The sequence below is a fragment of the Peromyscus maniculatus genome, chromosome X (genome assembly GCF_049852395.1).
Source record: "Peromyscus maniculatus bairdii isolate BWxNUB_F1_BW_parent chromosome X, HU_Pman_BW_mat_3.1, whole genome shotgun sequence".
Classification (NCBI taxonomy): Eukaryota; Metazoa; Chordata; class Mammalia; order Rodentia; family Cricetidae; genus Peromyscus; species Peromyscus maniculatus.
In genome coordinates this window covers 38533146-38553133 of record NC_134875.1, presented here as the reverse complement: position 1 = coordinate 38553133, position 19988 = coordinate 38533146, and the positions used below count along the sequence as shown (strand labels likewise).

The window sequence follows — 19988 nt, the reverse complement described above, 5'->3', positions numbered from 1 at the left end:
AGTGAACCTCAAGTCTGTGTGCTTGTCCCAACACAAGCTGAAGGTAAGAACACCCAAGCCTGCCCTCTTCCCAGCCTGCTTCCCTAAAGAAACCTCTTCTTGTCCCCTAACGCTACCTACACGTGTTGTTCTGAGAGTGCGGTCTCCTGCCCTGTGCTACCCAGGGCTGCAAGCTGTTGACTGGTCAAATGGACAAGAAAGAGCCAGGCACAGTGTCCAAAGCGTATCGTCCCAACATCTGGGAGGCTGAGGCAGGAGGATCAGGCTTTTCAGATCAAACTTTCAGACCTGCCTGGGCTATAAAGCAAGTTCAAAGCTAGTCTGGGCAATTTAGTGAGGCCCTGTTTCAGCCAAAGATGACAGGGAACAAAAAATCGCCACACTTTTCATTTGCGCTCCTCTTGCATCCCAACCTCCCATCACTTCACGTGGGCCCGGGGGCACTTGACCTGTCACAGCACCATCCAACCGATAGTCCTTAGGTGACCGTTTTTCAGGAAGTGTAAGGATGTGTGTGAATCTGTGCTTGTCTTGGCTGAAGCTTTTGTCAGGGCTAGAGGCATGAGGATTTATTTGTCACAGGAGATAAAGACAGTAGAAAGCCTGCTGTGGATTAAGGACCTGTAATGACAACATACTACCATTTGCTGGTCAGATAATATACACAAGGCAGATTCTTAACTCACTTCATCCTCTTTATCGACCTCCAGAATAAGGACTATCAGGATTCTTCTTATTTCACGGGTGGGAAACTGCTTGCCCAGGAGTCACACAGCTGGTGTATGTGAGAGCAGGTCTCTCCTTCCCCAGGCCTTTCCTTTATCCCCTAGGAAGTGCGGGGCTCTTTCCTAGATGCTAGGTGATTAGCTAATTTAGACTTTTGATCCCTTGCCTCTACTGGGAGGTGGGGAGCTGGTCCTTGAGGACTGGCCGCTCGAAATTTCAGTGCACAAGGTGAAAAGGCCCAGAAACCGACAGGCAGAAGGCTTACTCCTCTTGAGCTGCTCTAGAACAGTGAGAGGTGGCTTCTGAACAACAGAAATGGATTTCCCCCAGTTCTGGAGGCTGGGAAGTTCAAAGTCAAGGCAAAGTTGACATCCAGAGAGTGCTCACTTCTCATTCTTAGATGACACCTTCGTGCTGTGTCTTTCCGTGGTGGAAGAAGCAGGGCAACTGCTGGTGTGGCTTTTTGGACACTAACCTCATTCCCGAGGCCTCTGGCTTCATGGTCTCATTACCTCCCAAAGGCTTCACCTCCTGAAACGTTACATGGGGATGAGGATTTCAACACAAATATTTGGAATGTAATAAGCCTGGTTTAGGCCAGAAGCTAGTTACCTGAAATTAAAACGGGAAAAATATGCTTTTTGTTTTGTTTTTGTATTTTTTTTCGAGACAGGGTTTCTCTGTGTAGCTTTGCGCCTTTCTTGGAACTCACTCTGTAGCCCAGGCTGGACTGAACTCACGGAGATCTGTCTGCCTCTGCCTCCCAAGTGCTGGGATTAAAGGCATGCGCCACCACCGCCCAGCTCGGGAAAAATATTCTTATAAAAACTGTACTATTGTGGACCTCAGTAGCAGCAGCCTGGCCCTGGAAGCCCCAGTGGCAGCCTTAGCAAGCATAGGAAAGAACAGAGCACAGGCACAGACCATCAGGCAGCCACAGGCTGCTCAAAGGACTGAGAAGGAAGTCCTGGGATCCCTGGAGGGAGCAGGAGCAAGACTCCAGGAAAGGAAAGGAAATTGCTCTCCTGGCCACTAGTAGAAGATGCTAATGGAGTTTAATGGTTTGCCCACTTGAGCGTCTCCTGGATGGCACAGCATCTCTTCTTAGTGAGAAGGAGACCACTGAAATGTCCAGAAGTACAGTGTTGAGGGCTGAGTGCTGAGCTCTCGGGGTGGTGAGGGAGACTGTGACCCTCACCTTTATTGCTGCTCCCTGATGTCTGGCCCCTTTGAGGACTCACTTCTGCCCAAGTGAGTGTCATTGCCTTAGCAGTTAGAAGCAACGGTGAAGCATTCATGAAGATGGGCTTGGTTTTTGAGCACTGTTTTTTAAAGTGAAGGGGAAAGAAAACCTGCCTGCCCCCTGCCCTTGTGCGTTCAAAAAGTATACAGTGCCCTAAATACTTTGGGGGTAGCAGTTCTTGATGAGGGAAACAAGACCGTCCCTAGAGGCCAGGCAAGGAGGGAACAGGAGGGCCTTCCCAGCCCAGTGAACTGAACTCTGCCCTTTTCTCCTGATCTGAGCTGCCTTGTTCCTTGGAAGCAATAAAAACCGGGGAGTCTAAACAGCCACTTGGTGCTAAGCTCTGTCTAAACACTAAGAGCTGCTAAGATAAGACCTTCTCCCACCTCCAGCCCCCAGAAGAGCAAGTGAAGAGAAAGGGAAGGGAAGAGAGGCCCCAGGAAACACCGCTGTCAGACATAAAAGGTCAGCAGTCACCTGGGAGGCCTCTGCTGTCTGGAGGATGTGAAAATGGAGTTGTCTGGAGGATATGGGAAATGGAGTTGACTGGCCCCGCTTGCTCATTTGCAGCAGTTTTGGAGATGAAGCACCTACTTTCACCAGTTTCCCACCATACAGTTACTTATGCCCATGGCTGTGTCCCCCTTGAGCCTTTGGTTAACAGATCAGCTCACAGGGGGTGATGACATGGTCCCAGCGTGGCCCTTAGTCCCGTGTGTGGACAGGAATAGGCCACAGGACCTCTGGGCCTCATCTTCCTCACAGTGCATACAGCATCAGGCAGAGAACTGTGCCTTCTTCAAGTGCCTGTGCAAAGACTGAAGGGCGCTGTTGAACACGGGCCCATTGCAAATGCTGTGCTCAATGTGCTTGGAGCACCTACCTATTCAGCATCCATGTCGTGCTCAGAGGACAACCCACAGCAGTCAGTTCTCTCCTTCCATCATGTAGGCTCCAGGCTGCCAGGCTTGGCATCATACGCCCTAACTGGCTGGACCATCTCACCAGGCCAAATTTTAAAAATAAAATAACAGGGGTCAGGGGTATAGCTCAGTTGAAAAGTGCTTGCCTGACATGCACAAGGCCCTGCTTTCCGTCCCCAGAAAGACAGACGTGTACTGAGAAGCCACCAAGCGCCAGTCCTGCATATAACTGTATGCCCTCAACCTCCTGGAAATTGTCATCTTCCAAATTTGTTTTCTTCATGTACATTCTCCCTTCCAGTCAAGATGTTGCTGTCAAGGTTTGCGCTTAGAAAATTTAGCCATAACTCCTGGGTGGGGGTGGGGGAGCCCCTTGGCTCAAGCCCCTGGGCCTCTGCACAGTCTACTCACGCTTCCTCACAGGCTGCTTACCTGCATCTCAAATGCGCTCTCTTGGAGGCTCAGCTATGCTCTGGGCTTCCCCACCCCCAGCCCTCAGTGGCCACACTGGCATTGACTGTTCCTCTCCTCTCTTCACAAGCACAGAACTAATCTGCTGTCTTTGCTCGCCTTTCCTAAAATGACGGCAGGCTTTCGGAGCAGCTCGTCAGTCCTCAGGCCTGATGCTGAAATGTAAGACATTTACGCTGGCAGAATCAAGGGGAGCTCCCAGGCGGGCACTCCACTGCAGAGCAGCTGCCCGGCTACAGCACAACGACATGGGGCCTGGCTACACCAAAAGTGATAGGAGTCATGTGGTTCACAAGACAGCAAGATCCATTCACTGCAGTATTAATAATGGCTTGTTATTGCTGCTGTGGTTTAATTATTGATTCTAATTTCATTTATGTAACGATAATAAAATAGTCTGACAAAAAAGCAACTCAGAAGAACAGGGATATTATTCAGCTTACAATTCCAGATTACAGTCTGTTATTGTGAGGAAGCTAAGGCAGGAGCTTAAAGCATCATATCTACAGTCAAGAGCATAGAGAATAAACCCATCAGCCCTTCCTTCCTTCCTTCTTTTCTTCCTCCCTTCTTTCCTTCCTGCTTTCTTTCCTCCCTTCCTTCCATTTGAGTTCAGCTAGCTTTCTTTACCTCTATGCAGGTCAGGGTCCAGCCTAGGGAATAGTGCTACCCAGAGTGGGGTGGTTCTTCCTACATCAATCAACAATCAGGACAGTCTCCTGCAGACATGCCCACAGGCCAATGTAAGCCAGATAATTCCTCATTCAGACTCTCTTCCCAGGTGACTCTAGGTTCTATCAAAATTACAGTTAAAACTAACCAGCACAGTGGCTATTTGCCAAAGGACTCAAGCCTGTTACCGTAGCTGCCTTCCACATACATGCTTCAGATTGTTTGGGAATTGCACAGCTTTACGTTCACTTTGAATCCTACACATCTCCAGAAAATCAAGGTCATTTCCAAGTGTCAAGTGTAAAGTTCTGAGCTCCTGTTTGCTACACTGACCAATCATCTTCTTCCTATTTATTTTCCCTTCTCTTCCCTGACCCACTGATCTTGAACTCCTAGCCTCAAGTGATTCTCCTGCCCAAGAAGTGTTTGATAAGCTTTAGTCTAGGTATCTGAGAAAATTTCCCTGAGAAAAAATGCCATTTCTTCTCATCATTATGACAAACGTGGCCAGACAGAGAATATGGCAGATTTCAAGTCCTAGAGGTAGGAAGGCATGTGGAGTTGGGCCAGCAGCAAGGATTATATAAGCTGGAAAGGGTCTTCAAGGTCATTCCATTTCAGTTTCCTTAGTACGCACGTGAGGAAACCAAGGTCCCAAGAAGTCAATGACTTAGTCAAGGTTACACTGAGCGTTGCAGAGCCGGGCCTACTTCTCCTGAGTTCTTTCAGGTGGTGGTATACTGCAGGATCCAGCGTGCTCCTCCTGAGGGCTAGGATCCAAAGCAGGTGGCTGCATTTTACTAGCCTAGAGAGTTGCCTGGGTTTGTGTAGAAGAAACCTTAAATTCAGGCCCTTGTGACTAGTCATCTACTATGGTTCCGTTTCTCTTTGCTAGGAAGATCCAATTTAAGAACCCAGCAATCTAGCATTCCAGTCTAGCAGGTTGGCTTAGTCTTCAGCATACTTGTCTCTTGTCCAAGTTTAGATAATTGTAATAATGATGATTGCCTTAATGATGGCGATTACTTATTCAGTGCTTGCTCTATGTCAAGTAGAGTTCTAAGCACTTTGCATGTGCTAAATTATTTAATATAAACAACAATCCTATAAGGTACATGTTGTTATTACTCCATTTTACAGGGGAAAGGGGGACTCAGACAGATCAAGGCATTTGCTAAAGGTTACAGGCTAGTGAGTTATCACAAGCTGTCTAGCTCCAATGCTTAGAGAACGGCAGAAAAGTAGCAAGCCCTGTGGGCAGGCACAGTAAGAATGAGGATGAGGGACAGCAAAGCTGAATGAAATCAAGGATGGGGCTATTTACTGAAACACAAACGGGGCTGAATGAACCCAGAAGAGGCCTTGCTTAGTATATGCAAGGTCCTGAATTCAATCCCCAGCAGCACAAGAAAAAAAAAGTACCAACATAAGACCACATCAAGGACAAAGACCCCTTATGGTTCTATTCAGCTCATTAATGCCTCTGGTTACTGGCTGGCTCCTTTATGTCCTGTTTGGCTTCATGTTCCTTGGTCCCATGTTCTCCCTGTCCCTTCCTTCCTCCCTCCCTCCGTCTTCCCCTACTCTGTGAGTTTGTCTGTTGGTGCCTGTCAGATGTCTGCACATGCGTATGGAGGCCAGAGGTCAGTGTTGGGTTTTTGAGAGAGTCTCTCACGGGGACCTTGCACTAGGCGAGTAGCTATGATGGCTGAGTACTGAGCCGCAGGCATCACCTTGTCTCTGCCTCACCAGCACTGGCATAGCAGGCACCCCCATGCCCGTCTTTTTCCATGGGTGCTGGGGGTTGAAACCAGACCTTGTATAACAGGCATCTTACTGACGGGACTTATCTCCAGCCCCTTTGCATTCTTTCCTTTGAGACAGGGTCTCACATATCCCAGGCTGGCTTTGAACTTGATATCAGCTGAGGATGACCTTGGAGTTTTGATGTTGCTGCCTTCACCGCCCCAGTGCTAGAATTACAGTCAGGGATGGCCACGCCCAGTCCATGCGGTGCTGCAGAGTTAGAGTTAGAGTTAGAGTTAGAGTGCTAACAAGCGCTCCACCAAGAGAGCTGCAACTCCGGGCCCCTGGCTTTTCATTCTTGTGGCTTTTTTGCTCCCATTCTGAGATCCATGCCACTTGTCCCTTAGTTTATCGTCAACCCCACAAACTCCCTCTGATTCGTACAGCTGAAGATGAATGCATGGAAGGGCAGCTGGGGGCCATGGAAAATTCATGGCCTCAGATCTGCGGCACTCCTCAGTCTGCAGAGCTGGTCTTCAGGCTGTCCTTGGCACGTCCTTCAAAACGACTTTTCAAACCTTACCAAACTCCTCACTGCACACCCATCACCTCCTCCCTGGGTAGTTAACCTGGCTCGCTCTGTCATGGGAAACGAGAGTGATCGACAGACTCAACTCTTTGTGTCTTGGCCCGCTCTCTGATTCCCAAATCACAACAGTCCAACTAGCTTGTTTTGGTGCAGAGTTCTAGCAGCCTTGGATGGATGTATAGGTTTGGGTGACTGCCACCACAGTCAAGACTTAGAACTGTTCGGTCAATCCCCACATTCTCGTGCCCTCCCTTTGCAGTCAAGGCCTCCAGGACCACCCCTAAGATGATAACATTTCGTGTGTTCTCCATCCCTGTGATGTTATCTTCTGAGAAGAGCTCACTCAGTATAGTTCCTCTGGAATGTATTCATGCCGCTGTATTCAGCAATAGCTTATTATTTCTATTTTACGATTTCTATTTAATTATACACATGTGTGTCTGTCTGTGTGTGGCTATGTACACATGAGTGTGGATGCCTACAGAAATCAGAAGAGGGTATTGGATTTTCGTGGAACTGGAGTTACAGGCAGTTGTGAGCTACCCGACGTAGGTTCTGGGAATGCAATTTAGCCCACTGCAAGAGCAGCAGGTACTCTTAACCACTGAGCTCTCTCTCCAGCCCCCAGCTTGTTTTTTCTCTTTTCCATAGATTTGTTTTCATTTAAACTATGTATACGGGGGTGGGTATACACACCCATGTGGGGGTGCCTGCCTCAGCCTCACAAGTACTGCGATTATAGAGACAAGAGAGTTACTTTCAGGGATTGACCATTTTGATGACGACAGTTTTATCAGTAGTTCTGGGGTGGTTAAGAAGTTCATGAGTGGCTGAAGGAACGGTGACCAAAGGTGTAAAAGTGAGGACCCCTGAGGATGAGGGCCAGACAGAGACTGGCCCAGACTGTCCTTTTTGGCATCTCTTACTCTTTGAAAAGTTTATACACATGTACAAGTATCTGGGTCATATGTACCCCGCACTCCCCTCTCCCAACTCCCCCTGGGCCATGCCCACAGCGCATCTCCCCTCTCCAGCTTAATATCTTCTTTCCCCTTTTCTTTCTGAAGTTACCTAAGATGATGGTGAAGCTGGGCTTAAACTGAACCACCAAGTGTCAGTCTCCAGTAACTGTCGAAGTGGGGCCGGGAGGTCCACAATGACAACGGGACAAGGATATGGAGTAGCTTGAGCCCCGGATGAGCAATTGTGTCACGAGAGTCAAGCAGACAGCAATAGGCAACCAGAAGAATGCCACAAATAACCCTGTTCTCAAACTCGGAACATTTGTGTTGTGGGGAGATAAGCCCCTACGTGGTGGTTTCTTAGGAGAGGTGTTCGAATCTTAGATGGTCTTATAACAAAAAACTCTGAGCCAGCTGGGGGGTGGGAGTGGCGCAAGCCTTTAATCCCAGCACTCGGGAGGCAGAGCCACAGACATCTCTGTGAGTTCAAGGCTAGCCTGCTCTACAGAGAGAGATCCAGGACAGGCACCAAAACTACACAGAGAAACTCTGTCTCAAAAAAAAAAAACAAAACAAAAACCTCTGAGCCAGATATTGGGGTGAAAGCTGAAAGATCAGAGAAGCAGAGCAAGACACCTATTACCTCGCCAACTCCATGAATCCTCAAACTCAAAGCCTGAGTCGATCTGAAAGGGTCTCAGCTGAACTGCCTTAGTACCTGTCTCCTCATGCCTTATATACCTTTCTCCACCCCACTGTCATTTCCTGGGATTAAAGGCATTCGTGTTTTCCAGTACTGGGATTAAAGGTGTGTGCCACCACTGCCTGGCTCTGTTTCCAGTGTGGCCTTGAACTCCCGAGTGATAGGATTAAGGGTGTGTCCCACCACTGCCTGACCTCTATGTCTAATCTAGTGGCTTGTCCTTTGTTCCTCAGGCAAGCTTTATTGGGGTACACAATTTTATATCACCACAGAGAGGGATCCTTTAAAATAAGGAGCTGGGAGGGCACCAAAAAAGGTTAGTCTCGGGGTTGGGGATTTAGCTCAGTGGTAGAGCGCTTGCCTAGCAAGCACAAGGCCCTGGGTTTGATCCTCGGCTCCAAAAAAAAAAAATAAATAAATAAATAAATAAATAAATAAATAAATAAATAAATAAATAAAAAGTTTAGTCTGGAGAGAATGCTCAGTAGTTAAGAGCACTTATCTTTACCTTGCAGCTAACAACAATCTATAACTCCAGTTCTAAGGGCATCTGATATCCTCACATGTACCTGGTACACAAATCTCCCTTATAGGTAAAACAAAAAAATAAATAAATCTCAAAAAAAAAAAAAAGGTTAAAGGCATAGGAATATGTAACAGGTCGATTGGGTATAGGCTAGGATGGAATGTAAGTATAAAATTGACTCTGTCCAAAATGCCTACTTTCTTTTAAGCAAAATACACCACAAATATGTGAACAAGGAAGGTATCATGGTTTTATAGCAAATCAATATTTGTTCTAAGTTAGGCATGGGAATCACACCTGTAATCTCAGCATTCAAGAGACAGAAGTATGGTAAAGTCCCAGCCAATCTGGGTTACAGAAGAAATACCTTGTCTCAGCTGGGCGGTGGTGGTGCACCCTTTTGATCCTAGCCCTCGGGAGGCAGAGCCAGGCGGATCTCTGTGAGTTCAAGGCCAGCCTGGGCTACAGATTGAGTTCCAGGGTAGGTGCCAAAGCTACACAGAGAAACCCTGTCTCAGAAGAGAGAGAGAGAGAGAGAGAGAGAGAGAGAGAGAGAGAGAGAGAGAGAGAGAGAGAGAGAGAGAGAGAGAGAGAGAAAGAAAGAAAGAAAGAAAGAAAGAAAGAAAGAAAGAAAGAAAGAAAGAAAGAAAGAAAGAAAGAAAGAAAGAAAGAAAGAAAGAGAAAAGAAAAGAAAAGGAATACCTTATCTCAAAACAATGTTATTCTTATTCTAGTTGGGCAGTGGTGGCTTTAATCTCAGCATTCAGGAGGCAGAAGCAGGCAGATCTCAGTGAGTTTGAGGCCAGTCTGGTCTACAGACCTAGTTCCAGGACAGCTAGGGCTACACAGAAAAACTTTATATAAAAAAGAAAAACAAACAAACAAAAACCTTTTTTTTCATTCTAAGACCATGGAAGAACATGAACTCTGAAGTTACTATTTTTTGCTGCCATCTTGGCCCAGAGCTTCCAGAGTCCAAACTTGAGACCCTACTTTGGGTAGGACATCAATTCCTATGTAAATCACTTCCTCATACCTTCTGTTTCCTGCCAGGCTCAAAGTCCTTATCTTGTCCACTGTGGAGGAGTGGATGTCCATTTCTCAGGAGCGGTGGACTGCTTCCGGCAGATAGTGAAGAGCCAAGGGGTGCCGGGGCTCTGGAACGGACTGACAGCTAACTTACTGAAGGTGAGAAGGGTGGCCAGGAAAAGTGCAAAGCTACCCAGAGAAACCTTGTCTCAAAAAAAAAGAGAGAGAAAAGAAAAAAGAAAGAAATGAGCAGTGGCAGATCAACTACATGCATATTAATGTAGACCCAGTGCTTGCCCAGGGCATGCCCTTCAGTGGCTCTGACATCCTTCTTCCCCTCCCACACTGGACCAGTTTTCCTTCTTTCTGTATTATTTGATTCCAAAAAGAATCACCGTGTAGTACTGCCCACAGCTATCTTCTTAGTTTACCCTGGTGCAACTCCACTGCAGAAGCACATTTTCTTAATAAATTGATACATGGCTCCAAAGTGTTGAGCACAGTTCAGGGTCACTTCCCTGATCTGTTCATTAAATTGGCTAAAGGGGAAAGATTAAACAGGGAGTGTTACTCCATATACTCCCTAGTGCACACCAATAAAAAAATAAATAAAAATTAGCCAGGCAGAAGTGGCGCACACCTTTAATCCCAGCACTCAGGAGGCAGAGGCAGGCAGATCTCTGTGAGTTCAAGGCCAGCCCGGTCTACAGAGCAAGTTCCAGGACAGCCAGAGCTACACAGGGAAACCCTGTCTCCAAAAAACCAAAATAAATAAATAAATTGATTAATTAATTAAATTAAAATTATTTTTTTCATTTATAAAAAGTTATTTAACATGTAAGCTGGAGAGATAGTTCAGTGTTTGCTGCTCTTCCAGAGAACCTGAGTTCAGTTCCCCACACCCATGCTGAGAAGCTCACAACCACACATAACTCCATTTCCTAGGGATCTAATACCCTCTTATGGCTCCCATGGGTGCACACACACACACACACACACAAATAAATAAATAAATAATGTGAATCTTTAAAAAAAAAAAGAATTTAATGCCATTTTCATTTTCTGTTTAACAGGTAGTTCCATATTTTGGAGTTATGTTTAGTATGTTTGAGTTCTGTAAGAGAATTTTTCTTTATCAAAACGGTTACATCCTGTCCCCGGTGACCTATAAATTGACCCCAGGGGTGGACCAAAGTCTGAAGCCCCAGGAGTTACGGGAATTAAAGAAGTTCTTCAAACCCAGAAAACTGGAATCTAAAAAGCCAACTCTGTAAAGCTGACTGGAACGACGCTGGTGGAAGACGCGCGCAATCACAGATGACTATGGCCTCTTACCTGTGCACGTCAGGAGGAACAATGCATCACCTGGAAACCCCGAATCTTCCCTGTGAATACCTGGGCCTTGAAAAGCTTTTCTGACACTGCTCTGTCACAATGGCACTCCACCAGACTACAAGGAAGCCTAGTAGCAATCAGATGCGCAGTATACCCCAGAAGAAACCTCGGGAAGGAACATTGCCACAACACTTCAGAGCACCTTGTAGCTGAGGTAGCAGGGCAGAAGGCGTGTCACGAGCCCAGCCATGGGAGTGCAAGCAGAGTAGGACAAGTTTTTCTCACTTTGACCTGTGGCTTCATCACACAGACTTCTTAAACTCATACCTTTGTTGGCTTCTGAGAGCACCAACCACCATGTCGGTTAGGCCTTATAAAAAACCCCAAATGAGAACTTTTTGATGTTTCTTTTTCTTTTTTTCTAAATGATCTTGCTACAAAATCTAGACTCCGCTCAGAGTCATGGTCTTCCTGCCTAGACTTCCAGCCAGCTGAGATTATAAGTGTGTACTACAATGCTCATCCTCGGAACCTTCATTCTTCATTGAAAAATCAGGCACCTGGAGCCCGGTGGTGGCGGTGGCGGTGGCGCACGTCTTCTAATCCCTGCACTCAGGAGGCAAAGGCAGGTGGATCTCTGTGAGTTCAAGGCCAGCCTGGGCTATGGGGTGAGTTCCAGGAAAGGTGCAAAGCTACACAGAGAAACTCTGTCTCGAAAAAGAAAGAAAGAAAAAGAAAAACTAGGCACCAGAAGCTTAGAAGCTTCTACTTCAAGAAGGAAGTTTTCCATATGACTTTTTTTTGTTGTTGTTGTTGTTTTCAAGACAGGGTTTCCCTGTGTAGACCTGGCTATCCTGGAACTCACTCTGTAGAGCAGGCTGGCCTCGAACTCACAGAGATCTGCCTGGCTCTGGCTCCTGAGTGCTGGGATTAAAGGCGTGTGCCACCACCACCCCATGACTTCTTAATGATGCACTGATATTCCTGACTCAAGTCATGCACAGTTCCATCGGCCTTAATTATTTGCCTTTTTGACTTGCTTTGTAAGCCTACCTTGAAAATAAATTATTCAGTCATCTTCCACTATTCTCACAAGATTGTCCTAGTTGCCTAGAAAGGATAAATAGAACATACGATACACACACTCCCCAACAAATGGCATGAAATAAAAATCCTTTAGGCTAATCACCCATTGGAGAGGTTTTTGTTTGGTTGGTTGGTTTTGTTTTAATGAACTCAAATGGGGATTCCATGTAAAATTTATACAAATATACTTCTCTAATACTATCATTGTATGCATTTTAAAATGCATTAATATGTAACAAGATGTAGTGGTGCCCATCTGCAATCACAGCCCTTGGGAGGCTAAGGCAAGAAGACCATGAGTTCAAGGCCATCCTTAGCTACATAAATAAGTTCAAGTTCCTCATATACATATTGAAATCTTATCTCAGAAAACAATAGGTAAATAAATAAATATATTTCTGACATAAATTCACATATATTTTCTGTTCCTTCCCTCTACCATATACATGAAAGTTTTCAGAATGTTGAAAGTATTTTATTTATTAAACTTATTTTCTAAAGGAAAAAAAATGGGGCTGGAGAGTTGGCTTAGCAGTTTAGAGCACTTGTTGCAGAGGACCTGGGTTCAATTCCCTGCACCTACCTGCATGGTGGCTCAAAACCATCCGTAACTCCAGTCCCAGGGATCTAATACCCTCTTCTGAACTCAAGAAGCACCAGACATGCACCTGGTGCACATACATACATGCAGAAAAACACCTACATACATAAAATAAGTAAGTCTAAATTTTTTTCCTTAAATTTTTTAAAAGAGAGAAAACTGTCATTTATTCCTAATCAAAGTTATAAAACTATGGTTAAGTTCTCAGACCTTAGTCTGGTTTACATATACAAAATAACTCATTTTTCCAACCCTTGTAGCAGACTGTTTTATAGAGAGTGGTGCTGACATGTGTATCCCGATGTGTTAATGTCTGTGGGGAGGCAATACTGCATCCAGTCAACACTCCATGTTTGTCCATTGTGGTTTTCTTTGAAGCAACAAAACAAAATTTCAGAAAATGCTGAATTCTATGAGCGTAGTTTTTGACAAAAGTTGAAATCTAACCTCAGATTATTTATATCTTAGTACTCTGTGCATTCTTCCACAAATACAAGAGAGATACCACTTTGCACAGAGGTATTTTCTTAGCTGCAGGGCTTGTTGTTGTTTTTATTTGGTTTGATTTGGTTTTTTGAAGAGTTACTTTTAGTTATTTGTGTGTTGGGTACACACACGTATGGGAGTGCAGGCACCTATGGAGGCCAGAGGCATCAGATCCCTTGGATCTAGAGTCACAGGTGGTTATACGCTACTGACATGGTTGTTGGAAACTTCTTCTATAGATCAGTATGTGCTCTTACTAATTAAGCCATCTCTCTAGCCTCACGGAGTTGCAATTTTTTTCAGTAAAATCAAGAATGTGTCTCCTTTTCCTGAAGTTTCAGAACAACTCCTTAAAATTCTAATTCTGTTCCTAAAATGAACTTAGAGCTATTTTTATTTCCTTAGAGGTGGGACAAGATGTTCTGCCTTCCTGACTTCTGGTTACCAGTGTGCACCACACAGGACTAAGAACTTCAGAAGAGGGGGCTGGAGAGATGGCTCAGTGGTTAAGAACACTGAGTGTTCTTCTAGAGGACCTGGGTTCAGTTCCCAATGCCCACGTGCAGCTCACAGGTGTCTGTAATTCCAAGATCTGGAATACACGCAGGCAAAACACCAATGCACATAAAATAAAAATTATAAAAAAAGAACTTCAGAAGAATTATAAAGAAGTGTGGTGAGATACTCCAGGAGTGACTTATGGAATAAACATACCTACATTCATTAATGACTAGGATTACAAAGCAAACACAAGCAAAGCATGACAGCGTAGTATCTCCTCAATCTATGAGTGCTGAGTAAGTGACTAAAAGGCTCAGCACAGGGTATAGGGCCTAGCAATGAGCAGGAGCTCTGAGGTAATGAGTCTTGAATTAAGGTGTAGTCGAAAGTTTTCCTCTGACCCACCTGGTCCCGCAGTCACCCGGACCGAAGTAAACACACAGAGGTTTATATTATTTATAAACTGTATGGCTTAATGGCTCAGGCTTTCTCACTAGCTAGCTCTTTTATCTTAAGTTAACCCATTTCTATTAATCTATGTTTTGCCACATGTTCCATGGCTTTACCGGTCTGCTGGCATGTTGTTCCTTGGACGGCAGGCTGGCATCTCCCCCATTCTGCCTTTCTCTTCCTCTCTCCTTGGATTTCCCACCTGCCTCTAAGCTGCCTTGCCATAGGCCAAAACATCTTTATTTATTAGCCAATGGGAGCAACACATATTCACAACATACAGAAAGACATCCCACAGCATTAAGGTTTAGGTTTTTGGGGTTTTGTTAACAGGGTTTCCTAGAATGCCATTCACTATGTAACCTAGACTGGCCTAGAGCCCACAACTCTTCTACCTCTGTTTCCTAAGTGCTAGAATTATAAGTGTTTAATACTATGTCTAACTTTGAACTGAGTTATTTTTTGTACACTTTCATTTTATTGCTGTTTTATTTTCTTTTGCACAGGAGTTGTTTTTAGACAGGGTTTTACTCTGTAGTCCATTCAGGCAAGAATGAAACTATGTATTCCAGGGTGGCCTCAAACTCATGGCAATCCTCCTGCCATAGACTGCTGACTGCTGGGATTACAGGTCTGGGACCACATGGCCTACTACATTTTGATATTTTAAGGCAGTATTTCACTGTGTATCCCAGGCTGGCTTTGAACTCATAATCATCCTCCCTTACATTCCCAAATGCCAAAATTACAGGTTTCCCCCTCCATACCTGGCTCTGAACTTAGTTTTTAAGGAAGGACTATAATAATTTGAATGGAAATGTCCCCTATTAGGTACATATACTTGAATGCTTGGTTGCCACTGATGGTGCTGATTGGGATGTTACAAAACTGTTAAGGGGAGCAGCCTTGCTGGAGGATGTGCATCACTGGGGGCAGAGTTTGAAAGTGTATAGCCTTACCCCTCTTCCACTCTGATTTCTGCATGTGGTTGAGGATGTTATCTCTCAGCTTCTTGATCTGGCTGCCTACTACCTGCTGCCAGGCCTTCTCTGGAACTATAAGCTGCTTTTGGTCATGGTGTCTATCACAGCAACAAACAAGTAACTAATACAAGGGCATAAGCAGTATCACAGAGATGAAAGCAAGCCAAGAGTACTTGAGACAGGTTGAGAAGACTGGCTTCATGCATTTATTCAGCAACTGCTAGGCACTGTGAATGTGGTGATACAAAAGGCAAATGTGATCACTGTCCTCCTGGAGATCATATTCTAGTGAGCAGAGACATCACTAGACAACTGATCTGAAAGCTAAGGAGTTGGGGTTTGTTTGTTTGTTTGTTGGGTTGGTTGGTTGGTTGGTTTTAGTTTTTCGAGACAGGGTTTCTCTGTGTAGTTTTGGTGCCTGTCCTGGATCTCACTCTGTAGACCAGGCTGGCCCTAAACTCACAGAGATCTGCCTGGCTCTGCCTCCCAAGTGCTGGGATTAAAGGTGTGTGCCACCACTGCCTAGCTAAATTGAGTAGTTTTACATTGTAATGCTGGAAGGGGAATAAGCAGAGTGCTTTCATTAAAGGATTATGTGGGGGAAGGGAAAACCTTTCAATTGGGGAGCCAGGGAAGGTCATTCTGAGAGGTGACATTGGAGATAAGACCTAAGAGACGAGAATGAGCCAAGCACAGAGAGAAGCTGGAAGAACGTCTCCAGCGATGGAAAGAACAGGTGCAAATGTCTGGCTGTCCGAAAACAATTTAGTGAACAGAAAGGAAGGGAATGCAGCCAGAGTGTGTCACAGAGTGAGGTTGATTAGAGAGGCAGATCATTGGCATCTGTTTGATTGCAATACTGGAGATAAAATCCAGTGCCCTGCACATGTCAGGCAGGCCATCTGTCACTGAGCCACAGCCTCTGCTCTAAAAGCCAAATCTTATATGGTCACAGAGGCCACAGCAAGATCTTTTTTTTTTTTTTTTTTGGTTTTTTGGTTTTTTTCGAGACAGGGTTTCCCTGTGTAGCTTTGCACCTTTCCTGGAACTCACTCTGTAGCCCAGGCTGGCCTCGAACTCACAAAGATCTGCCTGCCTCTGCCTCCCGAGTGCTGGGATTAAAGGCGTGTGCCACCACCGCCTGGCCAAGATCTTCAATTTTATTCTAAGTATAATAAGAAGAACGGAAGATTGCAGAAGAAACAACACGATCTGGTTTTCAATTTTAAAATGTAATTCTGGTAGTGTGGAGAGGTTAGAGTAGAGGGATGCACGGTTAGAAATAAGAAGGCCAAGTCAGAGCTGACACCGGAATTATAAGCAAGAAGCGATAGCTTGGTCTAGAATGGTGGCAAGCACAAAAGTAAGTTCAAGGGCCAGGGAAAGGACTCAAAGATTAAAGCCCTGCTACAGGACTGGAGTAGAATTCCCAGCACTCACACTGGGAGGCTCACAACTGCCAGCAACTCCAGCTCCAGAGGGCTCCAACACTTCTAGCTTCCAAGAGCATCTGCACCCACATGCACCTACCCATAAACCCACACAAACAAATTAAAATAATAAAAATAGGTGATGGAGAGATGGGTCAGTGGTTAAGAGCACAGGCTGCTCTTCCAGAGGATCCAGATTCCATTCCCAGCACCCACACAGTGGTTCAAAATTGTTTGAACTCTGTCCCCAGGGAAATCAATGTCCTCTTCTGGCCTATTTAAGCACTGTATGCATGTGGTGTACAGACATATACCCAAGCAAAACACCCATACACATAAAAATAATATTTGTAAAAAGAAAAATAACATTAAGACATACTTTGCAGTTGGACTTAGAGTTTTGGAACACCTGAATGCAGGAATTAAAAGGGAGGAGTTGGGGGTGAGACTTAAGGTTTTGGCTTTTAATTTAACAAATCAGATGATGTCATTTGTTGATATAGGAACAATGGAAGAGGGTCAGAGTTTTGCTAGAGAATGAATTAAAAGTTCTATTGGTAATACGTTAAATTCAAACTTCCCAGAATAAATCCAAGTGAAGAAATAGGTAGTTGGCTAGAGCCTAAATTGTCTAGGGACCTACAATTGCCCAATTTGTAGTAGATAGAATAACAACCCCAAAGTATCCATACCCTAACACCCAGAACCTTTTAATGTATTTCCCTACACAACAAAATTAATTTGGGTTTTTTTGAGACATAGCAACCCTCCTGCCTCAGCTTCTCAAGTACTGTGATTACAGGCATGAGGTACCATTCCCTGTGACAAAAAGACAAGTGATGACAGATACAGTCAGTGAGACGGAGTGATAATTCTGGTTTGTCAGGGGGTACCCAATCTATTCACAGGAGTCCTCAAAAGTTGGGGACACAGACTCAAAGAATGGGGAGTAAGCTTGAAATGCAAGGACAAAGGAGACATGACAAGGACTAACTCTGAACACAGAATGGTGAGGGCTTCAAGAAGCTCAGAACGACCTTCAGCTGACAGCCAGGGGAGACAAGGACCTCAGTCCTACCACCAAACAGAGCTAAACTTGTCAATAACTTAAATGGGCTACAAACTGGCTTTTCCCCTGGAGCCTCCAGAAATGAACCCACAGATTTGGGCCTAAAGAGGTCTGCATCAGTGTTGTGACGTACAGAATTGTAGCATAGTGAGTCTGTATTGTTTAGCTCGTTGTGCTTGTAGTGGGTCATTACAACAGCAACAGGAAACTAATACAACTCTAATGGTGTTTGTTTTGTTTTGTTTTAGAATAACAGGGACAGATCAAAAGTTCAGAGAAGAGAGATGGTGAAAGGGTATTTAAAACACAGAGATGGCCAGGCTGAAGTGGCACATGACCTTAATCCCAGCACTCAGAAGGCGGAGGCAGAGGCAGATAGATCTCTATGAGTTCAAGGCTAGCCTGGTCTACAGGGCAAGTTCCAGGACAGCCAGGGCTATACAGTGAAACCCTGTCTTGAGAAAACAAAAACAAAAACAAAAAAAACCAGCCAGTGCTTTACCAGGTAATGATGATATATGCCTTTAATCCCAGCCCTAGGGAGACAGAGGTAGATAGATCTCTGTGAGTTTGAGGCCAGCCTGGTTGAGCGAGTTCTAGGATGGCCAAGAAACCTTGTCTTGAAAAACCAAAAGAGAGGGAGGGATGGAGATTTGGCTTAGTGATTAAAAGCACTAGCTGCCCTTTGAGAGTATCTAGGTTCAGTTCCCAGCACCCACATGGTTACTCACAACCATCTGTAACTCAGGTTCCAGGGATCTGATGTTACCCTCTGACCTCTCCAGGCACCGTGCATGCATATAGGATACAGATATATGCAGGTAAACTACTCAAACACAAGATAATTTAATTTAAAAATTAAAACAGAGGGCTAGAACATGACCACTGAAAGAGGGGGAGAGAAGAAACTCCTAGAGTGGGGAACACAACAAGAAATGAAACCGAGGAGGCAGAAGCCAAAGATGCCAAGATGAGATAGATGCTTGTGCCCTGCTGTCAGGGATATACAGTGAATGGTGCAGTCACTCTAAGGGAAAAACAGGGTTAAGACACCCAGGAGGGAACCAAGGACAGAAGGATGGAAGGGCGGAAGGATGGAAGGAAGGAAGGAGGATGGAAGAGTGGAAGGAAGGGAGGGAGGGAGGGAGGGAGGGAGGGAGGGAGGGAGGGAGGATAGAAGGAAGGAAACCTATGCTCACATAAAATAAGCAACGAGCAGAAATGACCCAAATATTCACCAATGGATAATATGCCAAGAGAAGCCAGGGCAAAGGAAAGCACATAGGCTGCCTGGTTCCATTTATTCAAAATTCTAGGGAATGTAAACTAAGCTAAAGTGACCGCATGCTGAAAACTGCGTGGATGGAGGGGTTACATGTGAAAATTGTAGTAATGGATCAGTTCACTGTGTGAACGGCTTCAGAAGTATACACATATGTAAAATATTATCAAATTGTGCCCTTCAAATATGTACATTTTTTAATGGGTGTAATGGCACAAGCCTATAATTTCAGTATTTGGGAGACTGAGGCAGGCGAGTCAGGAGTGTGAGGCAAGCCTGAGCTACCTAGGAAGACCTTGTCTCAATGACAAACAAAGGTTGGGAAGATGTAGCTCAGTGTTTGCCTTGTATGCATAATGCCGTAGGCTTGAGCCCTGGAACAAGAAAAGAATGTACAGTTCCGTTGTCTGTCAACAACACTGCAGTAAAACTAGTTTTGTTTTTATTTACTTTATCTGGAGCAGTCATCCATGGCCAAAATCCATCAAATGCCTTCTCATCCTTCCAGAAAGCAAACCCTTCCAAGCACTGGGGCAGAAGGAGAAAAAGGAAACAAGGACTTCAAATGCAATGGGGAGGCAGAAGGTTTTGGAGCAACATATGTGATATAATAAAAGCTATACAATAAGCCAGGCATAGTACACATGCTTGTAATCCCATCACTGGAAAGCTGGGGGCAGGAGGATCAGTAGTTTAAAGCCAACGTCAGCTATATAGTAAGTTCAAGGCTAGCCTAGGCTACATGAAATCTTGCTTCAAAATAATATTAATAAATAAACAAACAAACTAGGCAAAAGTAAGAATATTCTAGAAGGCCATATACCAACTAACTAGCCAGAAGGAGATTCTTCCTCAGTAATTATACTGCAAACGTAACTGGCAATGTGAGCAGATCTGAAAATGAACAGTGTGCCTTTTCTGGGTGCTTACTGGAAATTCAAATCCTGCTTATGTGGTCTAATGCATTGTTACCAACTGGATTAAATAGATGGCCACCTTGGTTAAGCAAAGTTAGAATGGACCATTTGCTAAAATTCAGATGTAGAGGGCTAAGGATGTAGCTCTGTGATGCGGTGCTTGCCCACCATGCCTAAGGCTTGGGGTCCGTCCTCAGCAATCAATCAATCTTTTCAGTCAGTCAACCTGTATTTTTCTTAATACTGAAGGAATAAGGC

General features: G+C 44.9%; 1 protein-coding gene and 1 non-coding gene across 2 annotated transcripts in view; both read left to right on the top strand.

Moving 5' to 3' along the window:
* Slc25a43 (solute carrier family 25 member 43) overlaps positions 1-12110 on the top strand; it is a 32407-nt gene extending 20297 nt beyond the window's left edge. Inside the window, exons 4-5 of the mRNA XM_006993612.4 lie at positions 9615-9749; positions 10664-12110. Coding sequence (XP_006993674.1) covers positions 9615-9749; positions 10664-10864 — 336 coding nt within the window. The 3' untranslated portion in view covers positions 10865-12110. The remainder of the gene's footprint in view (positions 1-9614; positions 9750-10663) is intronic.
* On the top strand, positions 10074-10184 carry LOC121825936 (small nucleolar RNA SNORA36 family). Its single transcript, XR_006068297.1, has one exon. It is a non-coding gene; the product is annotated as a small nucleolar RNA SNORA36 family (small nucleolar RNA).
* Positions 12111-19988: the final 7878 nt, after the last annotated feature.